This window comes from Typopeltis vanoorti, chromosome 5, assembly GCF_054136105.1.
Source record: "Typopeltis vanoorti isolate ZY-2024b chromosome 5, IOZ_Tvanoo_1.0, whole genome shotgun sequence".
Classification (NCBI taxonomy): domain Eukaryota; kingdom Metazoa; phylum Arthropoda; class Arachnida; order Uropygi; family Thelyphonidae; genus Typopeltis; species Typopeltis vanoorti.
In genome coordinates, this window is record NC_143553.1 from 6,152,546 (window position 1) to 6,177,374 (window position 24,829).

At 37.8% G+C, this 24,829-nt stretch overlaps 1 protein-coding gene across 1 annotated transcript in view; it reads right to left on the reverse strand.

Annotated features, from left to right (window-relative positions):
* Vps51 (vacuolar protein sorting 51) overlaps positions 1-24,829 on the reverse strand; it is a 421,027-nt gene that overhangs the window by 43,748 nt on the left and 352,450 nt on the right. Inside the window, exon 18 of the mRNA XM_090392235.1 lies at positions 21,782-21,905. Within this exon, the coding sequence (XP_090248361.1) occupies positions 21,782-21,905 (124 nt within the window). The remainder of the gene's footprint in view (positions 1-21,781; positions 21,906-24,829) is intronic.

A 24,829-nucleotide genomic window follows, 5' to 3' on the forward strand; every position in this document is an offset into this window, starting at 1 on the left:
GGGCTAGGTTTTTTACTTGGAGAGTGGTAAATGAATGGAATAAGCTGCCAGAGTCGTTTTGTGGGTGCTATGACTGTGAATAAGTCCAAGGAGAGGTATGATAGACATTGTGTGAATGTTGAATAGTTGTTCTTGACATGATGTTAGGGCCTCCCTTGATGAGTCTGTCGACCCCTTGGAGTTGCCCGAAATAATAATAATATAATGTTGTATGAGGGGCAACCTGGTTTTGTGAAGGGTGTGAAGTGAATCCAGTGGAATCACTATATAGCCATTTCCTTTGTCCAGCAGAGTACAAAGGAAATGGCTATATAGTGATTCCGCTAGATTTTCAAAGCCATTTGACAGAATACCACATGGAACCGTTATGCAAATTGGAACAAAGGAGAATTGATATGAAGCTGATTAAGTGGATAAGAGGGTGGCTGCTAGACTGATATCAAAAAGTATTATATGGAGGGGCAGAATCAAAGCAAAAACAGATGACTAGTGGTGTGCTGCAAGGTTTGGTGCTGGGACTATTGGTGTTTGATTTAACTGTAATTACTAATTACAGTTAAATCAGTTCAATAAGTGTCCATTGACTTATATATTTGTAGTATAAAACAAGACACAGACACCCCCTCACTGAATTCATTCGTGTTCACTAAAAAAAATTTACTGTTTCATGAAAAGAAATTTTATATAGTAGCTGTCTATGCAAGAAGACATCTTTTATATCTTTCTGCTCAAAATTAGCCAATAAATTCATTAAATATTACATGAAAGGACATTTATTCAGAAAGTATTCTTGAATAATTCTGTTCCTATTTTATTATAATAGCTTGCATTTTAATCACTGTACTGGTGTTAACCTGTTTACATGTCAATAAATAAATAGAAATTATAAGTGTCCACTGAAATTGAAAAAACATTTGGATATTATTATTATTGGAGAGATGCCTCCATGGAGCCTGTCTGGTTGGCCGAGTGGTTAGCGTGTCCGCTCTCCAGCCAATAGGTTGTGAGTTTCGAATCCCGCCATAGACATGTATGTTTGTGATTGTCCTACAAACTTTGTGTGGAAAGGGAATCTGCAACCCTACCACTTATTCTAGCAGAAGACATCATTGCCAAAACCATGTGTGGTACGGCAGTGACCATACGGCATCTACGAATGTCAAATGTGAATTTCTTTTTTTTTTTTACCTCCATGGAGTCCTAAAACTCAATGTGGGAGAACCAAACTATCAACACAATATCTATCATACCTCCACTTGAAACCAGTAATAGATAGAGCACTTACAACTGACTCAGGCAATTGATTCCATTCATTCACCACTCTCCAAGCAAAAAATCTAGTCCTCACACCCTTGCTAACCACACTCCTATCCAGCTTCCATAAATGACCTTTTGTTCTGCTCCTTCTAGTCAAATGCTGAGACATTTCTGCTGCATCAATCCTATAAAATCCTTTAAGTAACTTAAATGTTTCTATCATAACCTAAATGTCAGTTAAGGATGTAACTATTCTACCTCTGGTTGGTGACAGTGATCATGCAGTACTCACTTGGGAAGTGGCTAAGTTTATGAATGTTCCATTCAGAAAAGTTTACATGCTGAATTACAAAGCAGGAATAGATGACCAACCAAGTAGTATACTGGGTTTAGTGAAATCATATCGGTTGCTGGATTAGAAGAATATTGACAGTGCGTAGGAAGCATTTAAAAAATACTTAATTGATACAATATCAGAATGTGTCCTGAGAGTTCGAAGAATAAATAGGGTAGGAGTCAAAAAAAAAAAAAAGAGGATGATGTGAAAGGAACACCACATGCACAAGGATGATGCCAGTTGTAAAAAATATAAGCAGCAGGCCAAAATCACAACTGTTGTATGGAAAGCTAAGTCCCAGTATGAAACGAGCTCTGCAAGCTAAAGAATTCCATCATTATGCTGCAAGTAAAAGACAAAATGAATATAAAAAAATATCTCTACTGAATGCAGATGGTGTGAGGATGACAGATGCAGAAGTGATTGTTCAACTAATGAGCAGCCATTTTGCTAAAAGCTATCAACCTGGCATATGCAACATTGAACTCACTGCTACCTGTTCACATTGAGGAAACTCATGTGGATGATGAGGAAGTACTAGAGCAGTTGCGCAAACTGAATAACGATTCTGCGACAGGGATGTATAGCAATTCCATTGCAAAGACTGATGTATCCAACTATTGACCAATCAGCAAAAAAAAATTTTGCTGATTGGTCAATAGTTGGATACATCAGTCTTTGCAATGGAATTGCTATACATCCCTGTCGCAGAATCGTTATTCAGTTTGCGCAACTGCTCTAGTACTAGTTGGATACACAGGAGCGGCAGTGAAGATTTTGGAAATGTTAGTTAGGGTTTGCATTCAGAAATGGGCTGACAGAGATTCTCTACTTTGCAACAAACGAACAGCATGGGTTTACTAAAGGAAGGTCATGTTTTAGCAACTTGCTCACATTCTATAATAATGTTATCACTGAGTTGGACAAGGGGAATGGATACACTATGATACTTTTGGATTTTGCTTAAGGCTTTTGACAGAATACAGCATGGAAGACTGTTGCATAAATTGAAGAAAACGGGATTGGATTATAAACTATTGCATGGATAAGAGGATGGCTGACTGACAAATATCAAAAAGTCATATATGGAGGGGGTTGTGAATCTGCAAGATTCAAGGTAACCAATGGTGTGTCTCAGGGATAAGTCTTTGATCCATTGTTATTCAATCTGTAGATTAATGGCATTGGAAAAGATTTGACATTAGACATACAGCTATTTGCTGATGATGCAAAGATAAGTAGGGGTAATCAAGAGTGTGCTGTTATGCAGTACTTGCAAAATGATTTGAATAAGCTGAAATTGCGGGCATGTGAAAATGGCTTTCATTTCAATGTTAATAAATGTAAGGTCATGCACGTGAGTGTGATTAGATATCTAATGTCGTATGATATTGGTGGGATTATGCTTGAAGAAACTGATGAGGCTAGGGATCTTGGAGTTTAGTAGACAGGAAGTTGAAGTTCAAGGGTTATATAGCAAAAATTGTAAATATAACTCAGAGAATAATGGCAATGCTGAAACAAACCTTGACATGTAAAGATAAGGAAGTCATATTGCCTATTTATAAGGCTTTGATAAGACCTTAATTGGACTATTCCACACTGGTCTGGTTTCCATTGTGATTCTGATACTGTGGAGAGAGTGCAAAGGTGCATATCAAAAATGATATCAGGACTGCAGAATACTGATTATGAAGACATTGAGAATTTATAAGCTGCAGATACTAGCAAACAGGAAAAAGAGGGGTGATATGATTGAGACTTACATACTTCTGAAAGGGTTATACAGAATTTCAGTAGATGGAATTTTTCATTTTATGGAGAGTGGGGAAACGATGCAAGGTCATCCATGGAAGATGAGATGAGAATGAATGCTATCAAGAAGGGGTTTAGGGCTAGATTTTTATCTCATAGAGTAGTACATGATTGGAATGGATTGCTGTTGTGTGTGCAAGTAGCATGAACGAATTCAAGAACAGGTATTACAGTTGATGCAAATAGTGTGGCCTCCCTCGATCAGTTCCTGACTCCCTGAAGGTATCTCTTAATAATTATACGTACCCTTTTTCACCTTTCAACCAACTTTTGCAATCCATAAACTCTCAATCTATCCTTAGGGAACATTCCATTCACCATCTTGGTCACTCTCCTCTGGATCCTCTCCACCTTCCTTATCCTCAAGAAACCCTGGTGATCAGATCTTACACAGAATCTAGATGTGGTTGTATTAAGGCTTTATAAAGAGGAATGATAACTCCCTTTTCTCTGTCTGTTGACAATATATAACCAAATAGGCTAGTAATCCTGTGAGATACCCTGGCTACTTTATCAACATGCCCTATAAACCTCAACTCTCTATCTACTACTACCCTAAAATCCATTGCTTCATCAATTTCCACAAGTACATTTCCCTCAATGTGTTACACAATCTGACACTTTTCCACATTAAATTGACATCCAGTATGTTTTTGGCCACAAGCTCTCTATCGAGCGCTTGATTAACTATTACCTTATCCAACTTTTCTGTAGAAAGTTTTTTTTTTTTTTTTTTCACTTGGTCATAAATGAAATAATTTTGGTGTTTGATGGGGTTGAGGGCTGGACTCTATGCAGGCCAAGGCAGTTGTTTTATGCCCATCTCTTCATACCATTCCAAAACAACTGCAGCTTTGTGCATGGGGCATGGGGCATTGTTATCTTGATAGTATAACATGAGTCTGTTCCATCAAAACTCCATAGTGTAAGCAGCACCTGATTATCCAGAATGTCAAGGTACTGAGCTGCCTTCATAGAGCTACAGACAACGACCAGCTGAATGCACCTCACACCATTACTCCTCCACCACCAAACTTTACTGTGGGCACAACACACTGTGGTGACAAACATTCACCAGACTACCTACACCCTGCCATCAGACTGGAAATATAGGTGAACCTTGATTCATTGCTCCAGAGTACTGTTTTCCACTGGTCAACTGTCCAGTTCACATGCTCTTTGCACCATGCCAGACGAGCTGCCTTGCTCATTGTTGCAATGTTCAGCTTGTGTGCTGCTGCTCTTCCATTAATCCAGTAAATGGAGTTCTTTTTATACAGTATTAGTGCTCACCATGGTGTTACTGGTGCTCTGGAACGCATCACGGATGATCTATGCCACCTGTTTTAACACCCTCCTTTCCCTGTCAGTCATTTATGGTGGCTGCACTAGGTGTTTAACACCAGTGATGCCAGAATGTTTCCATTTGTTGATCACATCGCCAACCATTGATTTTGGATGCTCCAGTTGAGCAGCAATGGCAGCATGTATGGACATGCTGCCAATGTAGCAGCCCATGATGACACCTCTGTCGAAGTCACGGAGTTCACATCATGTTGCCATACCACCTGTATTCAACTACCATGATGAAATACTGCTTCCTACTACTGTACACCAGTTTTTATGTTATTAACAAACCTGGAATGCGCCATAACTTTAAATAACAGAGGCATCAGAACAATTATTGGTAGGTAGTATATATACGTCCCAAGGAGAGAAGCTTACTTGGAATACTTTGCACATGCAGGCATTACTTGTAATCCATGTTCCAAAATAATTTAATCACAGTAGATACTGCAGCAATGTCAACAAGAACTCATACAACAGCAATGTATGAAGGATTATCAAAAGGAATTGGGGGAAGTCCGACCACACTCTTCGTGCCCCCCCCTCCAGCTTTTGACCAAATTTCTTATGGTCTGGTCTCAAGGTGACCAATGTGGCAACGGCATCCAATTTTCCAATGAAGAGTCACAGAAAAAAATCAACCAATGCCACATCTGGGGCTGCAGTTCAGGCTCCTGATGGAAAATATGCTACGAGGACCCATATTAACATTTTGCGACTCAATATCAATGGTAGTCAGAGAAAAATGGATGAATTTAAATACATACTTTACAAAAACAATGTTCAGATTTTTGTTTAGTTTTCTTTCTTGTAGACAAGCAATATGGATATGGATTTAATTGTGTATTAAAGGATACACAATTCTTAGGAAAGGTAGAGAGAGAGAAACTGGTGGAGGGCTTGCTATCCTTTTGAAGATGCCCAGAAATCAAATTCAAAGAAATCATTCGAAATCAATATTTAAATAATAACAGTTCAATGGAAGCTCAAGCTGTTGAAATACATCCACCAAATCATTCTATTTCAATTATAAACGTCAACTACCCTGATAATACAAATATTGGCACAGACATCATTGAAAAATTAAGTGAAACTCCAATTGATACAACCATCATACTTCGTGGCCTAAATGCAAAAAGCCCAACGTGGGGCTCCACTGATTTAGACCATAAAGGTCAACAATTGGAAAACCTCTTTACAGATTTGGAACTCACAACAATTAACAACAGACAGAGTACGTGTCTCCCTCTCTAGAACTACGGGAACTGAATCAGCTATCAACATCACAGCTATTAATTATAGCATCGAATCAAGGGCACAATGGAAAATTTTGGGAAATGCCATCAGTGACCACAGACCCATAATAACAACACTAAACTTCAAGATTGATTAAGAACAGCAAATCAGGAGGACATGGAACTTTAGAAAAACCGACTGGACAAGGATTACCCAAATCCTGTAGAACCTTTGTCAAGATGAACCTGTCTCTGGAAACTTAGAAATATTAGAAAATATTTCTAAGTTTTAAATTGCAAATTTTAAAATTGCACATCCTTACTTCACACATCAATAAAGCTGCCAAAGCAGCAATACCAAGAGGCAAACGGAAAAATACCTGGATACCATACTGGAAAGATCACAATATCGATTCAATGATCATAGAAAGAGATCATATCAACGAACAATTTAGAATTAATAAAACTGATGAATCCAGAAAGAAATTAATGGATATAACAAAATAGAACAGGAAATTTGGAAGACAAGATCCTCAATAAAGTCACAAGTAAAATACTAAAACAAGCAGGGACATACCAATCTAATATCTTCTCTGAAGAATTTACGTTAAGTGAACTAAATTCATCAATCAAAAATACTGCACCTAATAAACCTGGTAATGATCTTATCTTTGGTCATATGATCAAACATCAAAAATGCAAAGAACAACTTCTAGACATTCTTAATACTTCTTGGCAAACTACCAAAAGAGTGGAAAAAATCAGTTATTGTAAACCTGACACAAATGCGGCAGAATTTCAAAGGTGTAGACTTATCGCATTAACTAGTATACTCTGTAAATTACTGAAAGAATCATACACTTGCTCACAAAAAATGAGAAAATTAACTTCTACCAAACTGCCTATAGAGCCTGTCATTCGACGACAGATCAATTACTGCCAAAAAATAATAGATTCATTTCAGTAAAAACCAACAAAAAAGACAACTGCCATATTCCTTGATACAACTGCTGCTTTTGATCGTGTTTGGATAAAAAAATTAATACAAACAGTACATATCGGAATTAGAGAAATGCTTTAATCTGGATCACTGATTTCATGAGAAAGAAAGATCAAGGTTAGAATCGATGCAGCAATATCTAGAGAGCAGAGAACCTGGGCTGATGTTCCCCAGGGCTCAGTACTCAGTCCCTTACTATTCCTTTTTATGTCAATAACATTCATCCATCAATAACAGCCTTACAGAAAATACAAAAGTGGCTTACTATGCAGATGATATAGCTGGCACACTAGCGATAAAATTAAACAATTGGAAGAGATTCTAAATAAATCCATGAGAGGATTAGAAAAATGGTCAGATGAACTTAAACTCAAAATGAACTCAGATAAAACAAAATTAAGTACCTTTAATATGGACAGGAAAAATAGACATTCCTACAATCTCAAAGTCATGATCAACAACAGGCTAATTAAAAAAGTCACAAATCCAAAATACCTTGGTATTAAGCTTGATCAGGAATTACATTTTGCTCAACACATCTCTGACACTTCCAACAGGGTTCTCAAAAACTAAATATATTGAAAAGGCTTTGCAGAACAAGTTGGGGTGAAAAGCCAAAAATTCTCTAAACTACTTACACTACACTAATAAGGCCAATAATGGAATATGCAACACCTATCTGGTCACCTTCGGCTTAATCAGTAAAGGAAAAATTAGACAAAGCACAAGCAAAACCATTCAAGATTATCACTGGTGCAGTCTCATCCACTAACAACATCAGAGTCAACAGGAATGTGGGCTTAACCTGCTGGAGGACAGATGGAAATTTGTCACCATAAAATTCATTAATAATATCACAAGATACCAAAGCAATCATATCTCCCTAAAAACTTATGCACATTGGAATCAAAAAGGCATACTTCACAGATCAACTTTACAATATGATGACACTATCAGGAAGAAAATAGGTCTTGATCATCTAAATGCCCACATAAGCAAAGAATCTCTATTTTCAGAGCTTTACCTTCAAATATTTCCATAAATCTAAACCTTACCCAATCCTGTACAAAAAAAAGAATCAAAAGAAATGCTCAAAGAAAAAGGCCTAAATACTATCAACCTTCTTTCATCTTTCAAACAAGTTATTTGTTATACTAATGGATCGTCAGACACTAATATGATTAATGGAGGCACTGGTGCTCTCCTCCTACTCCCAGAAGGTGAAAAACTTTCAATAAAAGTTGGATCTGGGAGAACTGTTTCCAATTTTACCAGCAAACTCTATGCAATAAATAAAGCACTCAAAGCCTACTTAAAATTATCATTATCTCAACAACAGAGGGAATTATACATATTTCCGAATTTCGGGACACAAAACACAGATATTTTTGCCATTTGGCCCCACGGCCATGAAGCACTAAATACATTCCTTAGCCACCTGAACAAACAACACAAACGTATTCAATTTACCATTGAAATAGATGAAAAACAACTCTCTTCCATTCATAGACACACGTCTTCCCTCAGGCTGTCTCTCCTTCTCAGTCTACTACAAACCTACACACACACAGGCCAGTACATACACAAAAATTCTTGTGTATGTCACCACCCAACACAAAACTAGGTGTCATAAGCACCCTTAAACACAGAGCTCAAACTATCTGTTCAATTGAACAAGCTGGACTTACATGGTTCTAGCTCTAAACCAGGAATACAAGATCATCAACCATACATTTATAAAAAAAATGGATAAGTAAACAGTAAAAAAACTATTCACAAGATCCTCCACAGAGATACTAGTAAAAACAAAAAAGATTTCAAGAATGCTATTGCCATACCTTATGTTAGAGGCATTTTCGAAAAAATAAACAGAACTACACAAATACCTCAAAACCCCTAACAAAATTAAGACACCTACTCAGCTCTTTCAAAGATCCTCTTCCACACCTAGCCCACCCAGGGATATACAAAATACAATGCACATGTAACCTACCATACATAGGGGAAACAGGGCGAACCATCCCAATTAGGAAGGACGAACACAAACGACACATTAAATACCTCTATTTTGGAAAAAAAGGCCCTTTCTGACCATGCACTCCAAACATCCCACAGAATTGATTGGAAAAATACAAAGTCCATACACTGCACCAAAACCTGGTTCAAGAGGAAATTTAAAGAAGCATGTGAAATGCTCAAACGTAACCCAAATCTGAACAAAGATGTCTGCTGAGGACTGGTTTTTGCAACAAGGGATGATGCAACAGTGAAGTGTATAGGACTTTGTGGGAAATATGTAGAATAATGTATAAGTTATATGGTTCTACCTCAATTCCTTCATGATGATTGTTACAACTTTTCAGCATACCCTCGTAATTTTACCACAATTTGGAACTTCTTTAGGTAAAGTATATGCTTGACAAATACACAATATGAATAATATGAATTAACAAGCTACAATGTCAAGAACTGTTGTAGTATAAATAACAGAAAATACATGGAGATAGTGACTTTCTGGAACTGTTTGCAGATGATTAGTTGAAATCTGGCATACAGAGATCTAATAAAGGATTTCCACATGTCACTTATAGTCCTTGATTCTTGTTGAGCAAGCTGTGAGAAAAAATGACTGTGTTAGATTCTAAGATGAAAAGCCAAACGGCTATTTTTTCTGGCAAGGTTGATAAGTAAAGGGGATAAAAATCCCTTATTGTTTTTCAGCCAGTATGCAAAACTAGTTTCGCATACTGGCTAAAAAACAATAAGGGATTTTTATCCCCTTTACTTGTGTTAGATTCTTTTATTCCACAAGAGAGGAAGTTTTCTTATAGATAAGGAATTTGAGGTCTTGTTTGAATGGATCATGGCATGCAATGGAAAAGATGTTAATCTAAACCTAATCTTTCTTTCCTCAGCTGTGTCATTGACATGTTCCCTTTTTTTCTTATCTCAAAACTTCTAGAAGTTTGACCTATATAGGAAAGGCCATAGAATGTTTACGAAGGGGACTACAGTTTTTTAGAGAGTGAAGGAGGCTACATATCAGAACTTCTGAAAATGTGAAAATTCTGTGAATCTGCCAAGTATCAGTTTCACATAATTAATATGGATTATTCACATAAATCCATAATTGATATGAAACTGGGAAAAAGAATCAAAAAATATTTCTCCCATCTAAAAGGATAAAGTGACATTAATTTGCTTTCATCAAAATCAAAAATTATTAAAATTTATTAAAATTATTCAGGCCTCCATGGTGTCAAAAGACTCATCGCGGGAACTCTTTCCTAGGAAACACAAAGTCTATCAAGACTCATCACCGGAGGTCCCTCCTGGGAAACACAAACTCTATCATACCACTCCTTAAACTCATTGACCGTTCTCACTCACACCACTCTATCAGGCAATGCATTCCACAGTTCAACCACCCTCCATGCAAAGAAACCTCTCCTCACCCTTTTGCTCACACCTTCCTTTCATAACTTCCAGGGATGGCCCCTTGTCATCACTCCTTCCCGCTGTTCAACCAAGCAAAAGAACTTCCCAGTGTCAACCCTGTAACCACCTCTCAACAGTTTAAAAGTCTCAATCATATCATCTATATCACCTCTCCTTCTTCTACCCACAAAACTCTGCACATTCCCTCAGCCGATCCTCATAACTAACATTGAATAGTCTTGAAACCATCTTTGTTATCTGCCTTTGTACCCTTTCCACAGTTAATTCATCCCCTTCAAATCCTGGGGACCAAATCTGAGAACGATAGTCTAAGTGTGTTCTGATCAGGGTCTTATACAACGGAATGAAAACTATCTCTGCAGGTCAGCGTCCTTCTCATTATTGCAGTAATCCTCTGTGTTACCTTCACCAACTTTGCAATATGTCCCCTCAGCTTCAGGTTTCTATTAATCATCAACTAAGATCTTTTGTCTCCCCTACTTCCTTTTGCTGCATTAAACCAACACCCTCATTCATTTTCCCATCTGTCTAGCTTTATTCAAATCCTCTTCCAGGGCTACATCTGAACTAGTACTAATAACGCTTCCTGGCTTCACATCATCCGCAAACAACTGAATATATCCCCTGAAATCCACTGAGAATGTCATTGATATAAAGGTTAATCAATATAGGTCCCAGTACTGAGCCCTGTGGGACCCCACTTGTAACCTTCTGCCTCCTTGAAACTGCCCCACCATACACAACTCTCTCCTATTGGACAGCCAATCCTGAATCCAGTTGACCAACCTGACATCCAAACCCATGTGCTGCAACTTAAATATCAGCTTATCATGTGGCACCCTGTCAAATGCCTTCACTAAATCCAAGAAAATGGCAGTATATGACTTTCCCTCATCTACTGCTCTTGTAACTTTATTATAAAAGGCAATCATATTACTAAAGCAAGAGCGCCCTTTAACAAATCCATGTTGATTCTCACTGATCCTCACAAATTTCTCCAAGATCTTAACAACAACTGATGACACACAAACTGGCCTATAATTAGACACTTCCAGTCTGCTACTGCCCTTATGCAATGGCACTATCTTACCTTCCTTTCATTCCCTGGGCACCTTTCTTGTAGCCAGACTTTCATTGAAAAGCCAGGTCAAAGGAGCTGTCAGTTCTTTAGCACATTCTCTCAAAACTCGTGGTGAAATACCATCCAGTCCCACAATTTTACTGACATCCAGAGTACTCTCAGTATTTGGAACAAACTCTCCTCCTGCACCTCTAAACCTCGAACCTGCCCTATCCCTCTAGTATTTAAATTTACTCCTCCAGGATGAAATACTCCAATAAAGTGTTCATTGAACAATTCCACTATGTCCTCTGCATCAGTCACTCTATTCTCATTTTTATCCCACAATGTCATTCTCCACAATCCTTTCTCCTCCTACTGGCCACATAGCTAAAAAATTCCCTAGGATTTTCTTTGGATCTTAGGGCAAATCACTTCTCATATTACAGTTTTGCCTTCCTCACCATACTAGTCACTCTCCTTGACTGTGTCTGATATTCTTCCATAGCCTTGTTTTAACATGCTCTCTCTCTCTCGGATCTCCTCATGTAGGAGGACTTGTGACCTTACTGATGATGCTTTGCCATTTCTTTCTCTCCTGTGCTTCTCTTATTACTTGTTCTAGTTTAAGCGTTCTTAATATTTGGTCAATCCACCTGTTTGGGGGGTTTTCCTCTTCTTTTCCCACACGGTTTACCCTAGATAATTACTTTTTCCAGGTAGTTGCCTTCCCTTCTACATATGTGTCCAAAATATTGCAGCATTCTCTTTTTAATTATGTTTACCAGTCTTGTGTGGATATTCAGTTCTTCTAGGATACTTTTATCTATTTGCTTTTCTGTCCAAGACACTCTTAACAATCTTCTCCAGCACCAAAGCGGGAACGCCTCAATTCTTCTTCTGTCATAATTTTCATAGTCCAAGACTCAGAAGCATAGAGAAATATAAAAAAAAACTAAGGTTTTATTATTATTATTATTATTATTTCGGGCAACTCCAAGGAGTCGACAGACTCATCGAGGGAGGCCCTAACATCATGTCAAGAACAACTATTCGACATTCACACAGTGTTCATCATACCTCACCTTAAACTCTTCACAGTCATAGCACCCACAACAGACTCTGGCAGCTTATTCTGCTCATTTACCACTCTCCAAGTAAAAAACCTAGCTCTAGCACCCTTGTTAACCACATTCTTGCCTTGCTTCCATGTATGGCCCCTAGTCTTCCCACTATCAGTCCTATTCTCAAAAATATCTTCTGCATTAATCTTATAGAAACCCTTCAGTAATTTGAATGTCTCAATCATATCACCCCATTTCTGCCTATCAACCAATTTTTGCAACCCACAAATCTTCAATCTGTTCTCATAAGGTTCATTCCACAGACCTACCACCATCTTGGTCACTTGTCTCTGGCTCCTCTCCATCTCCTCCCCATCAAAAAGAAACCCTGGCGTCCATATCTGGGCACAGTAGTCCAGATGGGGTCTTATCAGGGCTCGATATAGAGGAACAATAACTTGTTTGTCTGTGCTTGTTAAAGTATTTTTCAGTAACCAAGTGATTTGATGAGCTGATTTAGCCACTTTTGCAATGTGCCCCTAAACTTCAACTCCCTATCCACTAATACTCCCAAATCCCTGGCCTCATCAGTCTCCTGGAGTACGGTTCCACCAATGTGGTATACTGCTGCTAATCTTTTCACTCCAAAATGCATAACCTTACTCTTTGCCACATTAAATTGAGATCCATTTTCTTTAGCCCAGTCCTCCAAACTATCGAAATCATCCTGCAAAATTTTGACATCCTGAGCACTCACAATTGCTCTACCCAACTTTGCATCATCAGCAAACAAGTGAACACTTCTTTTCAGACCCTTTCCTATATCGTTAATGAACAAATTGAAAAGTAGTGGTCCAAGAACAGAACCCTGCGGCACACCACTAGTCACAGGCCGTCTTTTGGACTCCACTCCTGAATAAACCACTCTCTGGTATCTCTCCATCAACCACCCTCCTATCCATCTCACCAACCCTATATCCATCCCCATTTGCTCCAGTTTACTGATTAGAGTTCCATGTAGTATTCTATCAAAGGCTTTAGCAAGGTCCAGTAGAATCACTGTAAACCCATTACCCTTATCCAGTTCAGCCATCACTGTGTTATAAAACGTGAGCAAGTTACTGAGGCATGATCTACCCTTCACAAAACCATGTTGCCCCCCCATACAGTATCCCATTTACATCTATCCAATCCTGTACACTTCTCTTGACTAGTTTCTCCAAGACCTTGACAACGATTCCTGATATGCTAATCAGTCGGTAATTTACAACAGTAGTCTTGGAACCTCCTTTATGCAGTGGAACTATTTTCCCCTCTTCCCACCCCCCTTGGGACTAACCTAGACCCGTGACTGAGATTAAACAAAATGGTCAAGGGTACTGACAATTCTTTAGCCACTTCATGTACGACATGAGCTGGTATACATCCAATCCCACAGATGTATTGACATCGAGGTTTTGCAATAGACTACTCACCACCACCTCAATCACCACAATTCCCGTATAATCTATTGGTTCATTCATTTCTGCAATGTCACCACCTGGATGATATACTCTTGCAAAGTGCTCGCTCAGTAATTAAACTACATCGACTGATTTGGTTACCTCCCTACCATCGGCATTCTTTAATATCATTCTGCCATATACATTTTTTCTTTTGCTTGCAACATATTCAAAAAACTGTTTAGGATTCTCTTTAGCCTGCACGGCCAATGTTCTTTCGTAATCCTTTTTTGCTTTTCTTATCACACTCGTTACCCTTCTGGCTTGGGCTTTATACTGTTCATGTGCCTGCTGGTCACCTTTCTCCTTAAATTCCCTCCATAGTTGTTTCTTTTTTTGCGGCTCAAGCTTAATGGTGTTATTCATCCATTTAACCGCCTCCCATGCACTGTCAACTTCTAGCCCTTGCAGTTTTACATGCAATGGCACTGTACCAATCAATCGCCTAAGCTTGTCATACTTACCAGCCTGATAATTCCACATGTATAATGTCTTAATTGTAAATTCCACACTAGCCACCTCCCAAGTCAAGACCCCATGATCACTCTCACCAGTTGGGGCAACATGGTCATATTCGTTACAGCCAAATTCTCAGATGCAATTACCAGGTGAAGCACTCTCTGACCCCTAGTATTTTCCATTACATGCTGTCGCAGATAGTTATCCCTTAATAACCGCATAAAATCCAATTCCTTCCTCCCATGTGTCCTCTCCTCCTTCCAATCAATGTTGCCATAGTTGAAATCTCCCATAATAATTACCCTCCTTCCACTCATTTCTTCTATTTGCTTATGCATACTATCTCCTGATGTATACCAACTGTATATTTTGTTTTGCTAGTTTCAATCTCACACCAAATAGCCTCAAATGTGCTCTTTACTCTATCCTGCAGTTCCACTTCTATTTTCCTTGACTGTAGCTCATCCACTATCATCAATAACACACCTCCCCCATTTTATTCTCCGTCTCTCCTGAACACACCATACCCCTCACATTCAATCCCACTAGCTGTGCCATCTTCTGTCAGCCATGTTTTACTAATGCCAATAACCTGTGGTCTGGAAGTGCCAATGAAGGCCAAAAAGTCTTCCCTCTTGTTCCTAATACTTCTGGCATTTGTATGCATGAATTGCAGAAGCCGATTTGTCCCATCCCTATTTTGATGCCTTATACTAACTATCCCATTCTGATTCGTGTTCTTTCCTACTTGCTTGGGCATATTACACACATTCAACTGTCTTTCTAAAATCTGCATATCTACTCCCCCCCCCTTAATAACTAGTTTCCCTGGTTCTGTACATGTACATTCACTTCCACTACATTCGACAACACCTTTTCAAGTCTCCATACACCAAATCCATTCAAATGCAAACCATCCATTTTATATAACTCCTTTCACCCATCGAACTCATTTCACATATCCACAAATTCCATGCCACTCATCAAACATAATTCACGCATAAAGTCATTGGCAATTATGGCCCTCCTTCTATACTCTTCACTGTCATACCGCGGCAACAGACTCACCATCCTAACTCTCTCACTCTTTTCTTTTGCTACCTCAAGCAATTCCTTCACATCTTCACTCATAGCCTTTTTTGTTTCCTTTCAAATCATTTGTACCCGCTACCACTATCAATTCCTTCACCCGCTGTTTTTGCATTCTAATTGACTCGCTTACATTCTTTACGTTCGCACCGGGTTGGCACGATTTTGTTAAATTCTCAACTAACACACCTCTTACTAAGGAATCCCCATACAACACACGCTCTTTCATTTTGTTTACACTCACTTTCAAATTTTATTTTTTCTATCATACTTTTGCCGATTATTAGTCGGTACGCTTGTTAAAGATTTTTACCAACACTCCAGCTGCTGATTTACTCTATGAATGAAATGCTATTTCATTCATTGCGTCAGTGTTGTCATTTTTATTCTCCAATGATTCATTCAATAGTTCTGTATGCTCAACTTCATTCTCTCTCTTTCAACACCACTCTCACAGTACTACCTCGCAAATATCATCGTTCATACCTCGAATATTGCTGTTACCTAGATTCTCACTTCCGACAACGATATTACTCACACGACCTGAAACCCTCTTTAAATCCTCACATTCTTTACACTTTTTGCACACATTCATTCCACTACCGTTGTTTAACCAGACTCCAACCACTCTCCTCAATGCATGCATTTCGCAAAGATACACTGAATCAAGTCTTTTAAGTTAAGATTTTCAGACAAATATGGCAACCTGGATGCCATCTTTGTATTCCTCTTTATGGGAGCCATGTGCACAGATAATCGTATCTATCAATTTACTATTAAAATACTCGAAAAACATGTTTGTTTCTACAAGCTTAATTTTCGTCTCTTTGGAGATGTGCTTGTCTTTCCAGATCTTGGTTAAATCAGTCATTGCTTTCTTAGCTAATGCTATTCTTCTTCTTATCTCTTTTTTACATCTATTTTTTTTGTTATTATCACTCCAAGGTAGTTGAAATGGTCAACAATTTCAATTCCTTCTATATCTATCTCTTCTGCGTTGTTTAAAATCATTATTTTGGTTTTATCTTGATTTATTAGTAAACCGTGGCTTAGGCTTTCCCATTCTAAATGATTTAGGATGGATTTTAATTCCTGTTTGCTTGTTGCTATTATCACTGTGTCATCTGCATATTGTAGGTTAGTGATTGTTCGGCCACCTAATTTAATGCCTCCATTCCACTTTTCTAGAGATCTTTTCATTATAGTTTCGCTGGTTGAATGGTAATGGTGAGAGTATGCATCCTTGTCTTGATCCTTTTTCAAATTGGAATGCAGGGAACAGTGAGTTTTCAATTCTTACTGTTGCTTGATTTCCTTGATTTTTAACATGCAGTTGCTGTTTAATATTGTTTGTCATCCACTTTACACCAAATTGTGTCCTCTTCTTCACTTGTGGAATACAGCTTATTATTGCTGCTAACAAATATTCCTTCACAATGTCCCAAGCACTAATGATATCCCAGCTTTCCAATTCCTCCCTCCACGAAATTTCTCCGAGTTGATATCTAAGACTATTATAATCACCTGTCTTATAATTCCACATACATTCCCGCCTTTGATACCCCTGCATGTCTATTCATCTTCCAAGTCAAAAACCACATAGTCACTCTCTCTGACTGGTGGGAGAGATGTTATCTCAGTTATTATCAACTCTTCTGATGCTATGACCAAATCCAAAACTCTTGAACCTCTTGTTCCCTCTATTACATGTTGCCTAAGACATTTGTCCCTCAAGAATTATAGAAATTCCATTCCCTTATTGCTACATGCATCTTCCTCTCCCCAATTTATACTGCTGTAGTTAAAATCTCCCATAACAATCATTCTTATTGCACTTGCCAAGCTCAATTGTCTAAACATCTCCTGGTCCCCATCCTCTGTGCTCCTTGGTTTGTAGCAACACTCCACTAAATATCCTGTCTTGCCCACCTCTACCTCACACCATATGCTTTCAAAATCATTAGCATCACTGCCCTCCAAAGCCTCCTCTCTTAGAGGACATAATTTGTTACTTATCATAAGCAGTACTTTGCCACTGGATTTTCCCTTCCTATCCTGCTGAAAAATGTACGCTGCTACTTCTCTTCCTGTTATTATATCCTCTTCTGTCAACCACATCTCAGTGATCCCAATAATCTTTGACCAGGCTGATGCTATCAGCGCCACCAATTCTTTTCCTTTATTCCAGATACTCCTGGCATTAGTATAAAGCATAAAAATGCCACTGTTTGTATACCCAGCATTATCCCCTCTAGACTCCACTGGGCTCTGTGTTACCTGATGTTGTCCCCCTTCTCCCAAGTACCCATTCCCACAAGAGAGCAATCCCTGCTACCATCCACCCTGGGCATTCTAGTTTCCCTGCATTGATACACTGACTCGTTCAGAACAGCAATCTCTCCAGATGCCTATGTCCTTCCTTATTCAAATGCAAGTGGTCTCTTGCATACAATTCCTTTCTGTCCTCAAACCCACTTCAAGCATCCGCATATTCCAATCCTCTCTTCTGACATATTCTAGCTATTATGTTATTCAATATTACTGCTCTTCTGATCAGCTCATCACTATCATACCTAGGCAACATGCACACTATCTTTCCTCTCTACGTCTTCTTTCGTACTACCTCAAACAATAATCTCATATCTCTTGTTGCCCAATTTACATTACCTCTCAAGTCATTTTTTCCTACCATCGCAATCATCTCATCTACCCTTTCACCTCTCTTAATTGCCATAGCTACACTTTCTATCATTCCTCCAGGTAAACACTCCTTAAGCATCCTATCTTGCACACCACAGATCACTGAGTTCCCATACGTTACACCTCTTACCACCCTGTTCCTCGATTCCTCACATGCATCCCTCACTCTCTCTCCTCTAACACTTTCTGTGTTCCCCTACTTATCTACCTTCCTGACATCACTCTATCCCTGGTTCCGGTACTCTCTCGCATTCCCTTTCTCCTACGGTTTTCATTCTCTCCTCTTCTATCATTCCTATAACTCTCTCTCATTCCTTCTCTTCCACTTATCCTATTCTCTCCTCTTCTATCATTCCCATAACTCTCATTCCCTGTCTTCTACAGTTTCTATTCTCCCCTCATCTATCATTCTTCCCATAACTCTCTCTCATTCCCTCTCTTCTACTGTTCCAACTCTCTCCTCTTCTACTGTTCCAACTCTCTCCTCTTCTATCATTCCCATAACTCTCTCACTCCTACTCTGATTTGCCTTGCATTCGTCTCTTCCGTTCGCCTAATCTCAACTTTCACACTTCTCATCTCTTTCTCTAGACATTCCACCTGATCTTTCAGCTCATCTATCTCTCTCTGCAAGTCAGTCACTCTTATTTGTCATTCATCCTCCCCACTGAGAACATCTCCAAAAACTTCACAATCATTGAAGCTTTCCACACTCCCCACTCTCATTATTTTATTCATATTTCTCTCGCTATTCTCGCCCTCTATCATACCACTCATCTCTCTCTCTACATGGAGAATCTCCTGAAATGGGGGGGGGGGGACTTGGTGATATGCCATTTGCAATTTTAGCTGCCACTGCTGCCATTATTCAAAATAGTGTAGAGGAACTATTACACACGAAATAAGTATAAATGTGTATAACTATAGGTATAACTATATAAGTAAAAGTTAACTATAAGTATAAAACACATTTAAGTATACTAAATATCTAAATAATGAAAACTTATGTTATCTTCGTCTTCTCTTCCACCGCTATGAATCTGACCCCATCTTCTCGGTAACCAAAAATACATTGTATAGAGATGACAACAACTAACTCCAAAAACAATCACTGAAGGACACTTGTATTACAGAAAAACAACATACCACAAATCTCGATAGAAGTGTCTATTCACAGATTAAAAAAAAAGCACTTTTTCTTCTATTTATTGACTACAAAAAGGCATATGATAACTTGAACAGAAATCTACTCTGGAAAATATTACAAGATGATAAAATACCTCCTCAATTAATTAAAGCCATAAAAAGTCTATTCAGAGAAACAAAAATTTGCTTCGAATTTGCAGATGGAACATTATCAGAACCTATAACTATAAATAAAGGAGTAAGACAAGGTTGCGGCTTATCCCCAATCCTATTCAACATTTATATAAACAGAATCCTAGAAGAATGGAAAGCAACTGTTCAAGATAGAATTAAACTAACATATAATAAATAGCTAAACACAATACTTTATGCAGATGATCAAGTACTAATTTCAAATTCAAAGGTAAACTCCAAATTGTAACCATCTAAATGAAATAGCAAACAGTTTTAAATGAAAATATCTGAAACAAAAACAAAGCTATGGCATTGTGTGGAAACACCATTCAAAATGTCAAAATTATACTTAACAATAAAGAAACTCAATTAAGATTACATATGACCTCTAAACCATCCCTCAAATTTGGAAGTGAAACCTGTATTCTAAAACAAAGAAACAGACAAAGATTGGAAGCAGCACAGATGAAGTTTTAAGACCTCTCCTGGGACTCACTAGATTAGATAAAAAGAAAAACACAGAAATAAGAGAACGATTAGATACAAAGACCATTGTACAAGAAATAGAAGAATATCAACAAAATTGGCTACACTACATAGAAAGGATGAATAACAATAGGATTCCCAAACTAGCATATAAACATAAACCTACAGGAAGAAGAGATCACCGACGTCCAAGACTAAGATGGAAAGACCAACTTCATCTGCGAAGCAGAAATAGGACATAAAAAGCCTATACTTGAATTGCTTAGATGGTGACGACGATCTGTGCTCATAGTGAAATTTGAATCCACAGCCTGTCTGTTGGAGAGCAGATGAACAGGCTGGCAGAGTAAATTGAAATTTGAACTCAATATCAATTTTTAACATTCATGCAAAATGCAGTAAAGCAGGATCTCATGCTCTGTGATCTGGAGAATTTCTGTATTGTGAAAACCCAGTGATTCTTTCTATCAATGTCAGTTTATTATATTCTGTGGATAGTAGCAATTCTGATGACATGCAATATAATAGAATCATAACTCACACGTATCAGAAGTTCAAAGTCCAAACAGTAATTTAGGAAACTTTCTTGTTATTATTATTATTATTATTATGGGTATCTCCATGGAGTCAGTAGACTCATCGCGGGAGACCCAAACTAGCAAAACAATATCTGTCATATCTCTTCTTGAATTCATTTACAGACGAAGAGCTCACAACTAAGTCAGGCAATGAATTCCACTCATTCACCACCCTCCAGGCAAAAAACCTTGTTCTGACACCTTTGTTAACCACACTCTTCTTTAATTTCCAGAGATGACCTCTTGTTCTTCCATCACTATCACACAGCTGAAACATTTCCCCTGCATCAATCCTATAAAAACCTTTTAGTAATTTGAATGTTTCTATCATATCCCCTCTTCTTCGCCTATCAACCAATCTCTGCAATCCACAAGCTCTCAATCTATCAATGTAGGGAGCATTTTTTATATCACTCACCAACTTGGTCACTCTTCTCTGAACCCTCTCCACAGCCTAAAAAATTATTATTATTCCTGCTACCTCCAAGGAGTCCGAAGACTCATCGCGGGAGGACATCTTCAACTGTCTCTACACCTTACCTCTACTACGAATCAACGCCATCTACCGCCCACCTCCAACACCACCACAACTAGTAATTTTTGTCTGTAAATTGCGTGTGTTCTGAAGGGCCGATTTGTATGTATGCGGGATGAAAAACCTGAGTTTCCGGGAGAAAAAACCCTGCTACCTCCGTATGAGATCGGCTAACTCACCATCGTGTTAACAAAATTATTTTTCATATGATACAATAACAAGAATTCTTTAAGCTGAATATCAAAAGCAGAGGAATCAAATCCTACAATCATTCTGGCCATTAGTTTTAATTACTATAATTAACACAATTCATCATACAAATACATGTTAACTACATCTTTAATATAGTAGATTTTCTCCCATTCACATCTGGTAAAGATATTAAATACACTTAATATACTTTACAATGGACATAGCACTTTTAAATACAACTTCCCAAAAAATCATATTTTATCAAAAGTGTTATCTGTAGAAGATATACTAAATTAAATTTAAAAGATTAAATTTTAAATGAAATGTAAAATGACATAAACAATACCTTTAAGCTAATTTTAATGATTCCAGTCATCACAGATACCTTAGAAAAGTCTACAGTACTGAAGATCTCAATTCTTTCAGAAAACAACTTCTGAATATTGCTCATAAGACTATTATCTATAGTGCTAATGAAAAAATAAATAAATAAAAATTACAGGTACATTATTTTTATTTATAATGCATAACATAATATGTCCAAAAAAGGATTCTTCATAGTACAATGATTAACTCTTCTGTACTACTGAAGTGATACCTGCACATGTTACTTAGAACAGCGATGCATTTTAAAAATGTGTGGTTGATACTTGGTTTGCCACTTTGATCACGAGAGTTATCTGGTGGTTGTTTTTTTGCAAAATCTGTAGAAACTATCAATACCCAAAGCTAAAGTACTTCATGTTGCAGTGAATTGTTCACTGGGTTGAACAGTTTAACCATTTGACATGTGTTTCTATTTTTAAAGGAAAAACATCTAATTCATATCTTAAATTAAGGGGATATTAAATCCCGCATAGTTTTAAAACCGAATAAGAAACTCAAAGATCGGAATCAGAGAGTTTCTTGCCGATTATAGTAAACTATAAAGTATCGGCGACACTAGCGTTAGCCAATGCAAGTGATCCTAGTACGTAGTACAATACCGGGCAACTCGTTGCAAAGCTGGAGGAAGTTCAGATCGCTATTCTTAGGTATTTTCCATAATGTAAAAACACATTTCCTAGGAAATGTGTGCTGTTATTACATTATGGAGGGAGGTCACTACCCAGACCGGTTTCAGCCTTTTTTGAGGCTTCATCAGTGAGTAGCTAGACCTAATACCAAAGTGTATAGTGAAAAGAACTTATGTACTCTGCGAACGAGTTTTCCAAACAGGTGCAACCATTAAGTTACTTAAGTATAAAGAGCTAATAAGCTTCATTTCGGCAATGAAAACATTACTTAAATTAAGGGGATATTAAATCCCGCATAGTTTTAAAACCGAATAAGAAACTCAAAGATCAGAATCAGAGAGTTTCTTGCCAATTATAGTAAACTATAAAGTATCGATGACACTAGCGTTAGCCAATGCAAGTGATCCTAGTACGTAGTACAATACCAGGCAACTCGTTGCAAAGGTGGAGGAAGTTCAGATTGCTATTACATTTCCTAGGAAATGTGTTTTTACATTATGGAAAATACCTAAGAATAGCGATCTGAACTTCCTCCACCTTTGCAACGAGTTGCCTGGTATTGTACTACGTACTAGGATCACTTGCATTGGCTAACGCTAGTGTCGTCGATACTTTATAGTTTACTATAATCGGCAAGAAACTCTCTGATTCTGATCTTTGAGTTTCTTATTCGGTTTTAAAACTATGCGGGATTTAATATCCCCTTAATTTAAGTAATGTTTTCATTGCCGAAATGAAGCTTATTAGCTCTTTATACTTAAGTAATTCATATCTGTTTTCAAGATTATTAAATCCTTATTAAGTTGATTTACTGTCACAAGCAACATGGAACCTATGAGGGTTGTTTGAAGTTTGGTAAATTTCCAATAGACGGCGACACAATTTGTTTATTCATACCAGTGTAGGCACATATCATCTTTTTCATAACCCCTGGCAAAATTTTAGCCACGTGTGACGTGTGGCTAAAATTTAAAATGATTTTTAATAAAATAATAAAAATAAACATTTAAAATGAACGTGTTCACATTTTTCATAAAAATGGAGAAAAACAAGTTCGTGCAGTGATAAAGCAGTTTTATTTGAAGAAGTGGACAGCCGCATAGATCAAAGCTGAGTTAGATGCAGTTCATGGGAACTCTACACCAGCATTAAAGACTATTTATTCTTGCATAAATGAGTTTAAACGTGGTCATAAGTCCATCAAAGATGAAGTACGCCCAACTGAAGTCACTTTGAAGGAAATGATTGACAATCCATGGTATCGTTATGGAAGACTGCCGAGTGAAAGTGTGCGAGATTGCTGAGATTATAGGCATCTCATCTGAATGGGTGTATAATATCCTGCATGAAAAATTGCACATGAAAAACCTGTGTGCCCGATAAGTGCCACGATTGTTGACTGTCGATCAAAAACACATGCAAAAAGACATTTCAATGCAGTGTTTGGTGATGTTTAATAACAATTCGCAGGATTTTTTGCTTTGATTCGTGACTAGATGAAACTTGGATCCACCACTACACACCTAAGTCCAAGCAGCAATCAAAACAGTGGACAATGCCTGGCAAAAGAGCACCAAAAAAAGCAAAGACTGTTTTGTCAGCTGGAAAGGTGATGGCCATTGTTTTTTGTGATTCCCAAGGAATTATCATGATAGACTATATGGAAAAGGGTAAGACAATAACAGGAGTCTATTATGTGTCATTGTTGGACTGCTTAAAAGAAGAACTGAAGAAAATATGGCCAAGATTGGCACACAAAAAAGTGCTCTTTCATCATGACAATGCACTGTCCCACACATCAGCTGTCGCAATAGCAAAAGTGCATGAATTGAGGTTCAAATTGGTTCCACATCCACTGTATTCTACGGACTTGTTCCGCGTGACTTCTTATTCCCAAACTTAAAAATTTGGCTCAGTGGGAAAAAATTTTCTTTGAACAACGATGTCAACAAGGCTGTCAATGACTATTTTGCACAATTTGACAAACCCGATGTTTTAGATGGGATGAAAAATTGGAAACTCAGTGGACCAAATGTGCAGATCTCAATGGAGACTATGTTGCAAATAAAGGTGATTTTTTTCCAAAAAAAAAAAAAGTTTTTAACTTATTTTTTTTTACCAAACTTTTCAAACATCGTATTATGCCTATCTTCATCTGGCTCGTGTGCCTGTTTTTTGGGACAAAAGCTCTTCCACCTCAATACCAGACTGTCTAATTAACCTTCACTTGAATAGCCCATCTAAAGGTTCTTTATATCCTAGATGAGATTCAAACCCAGATTTTTCAAACTAAAGGGCACTGCAGATAATTATTGAATCCAAATAGTATTAGCATGGCTGAGTGTGGCTATTATAATGTTTCAATGTTTGCTGGGGAT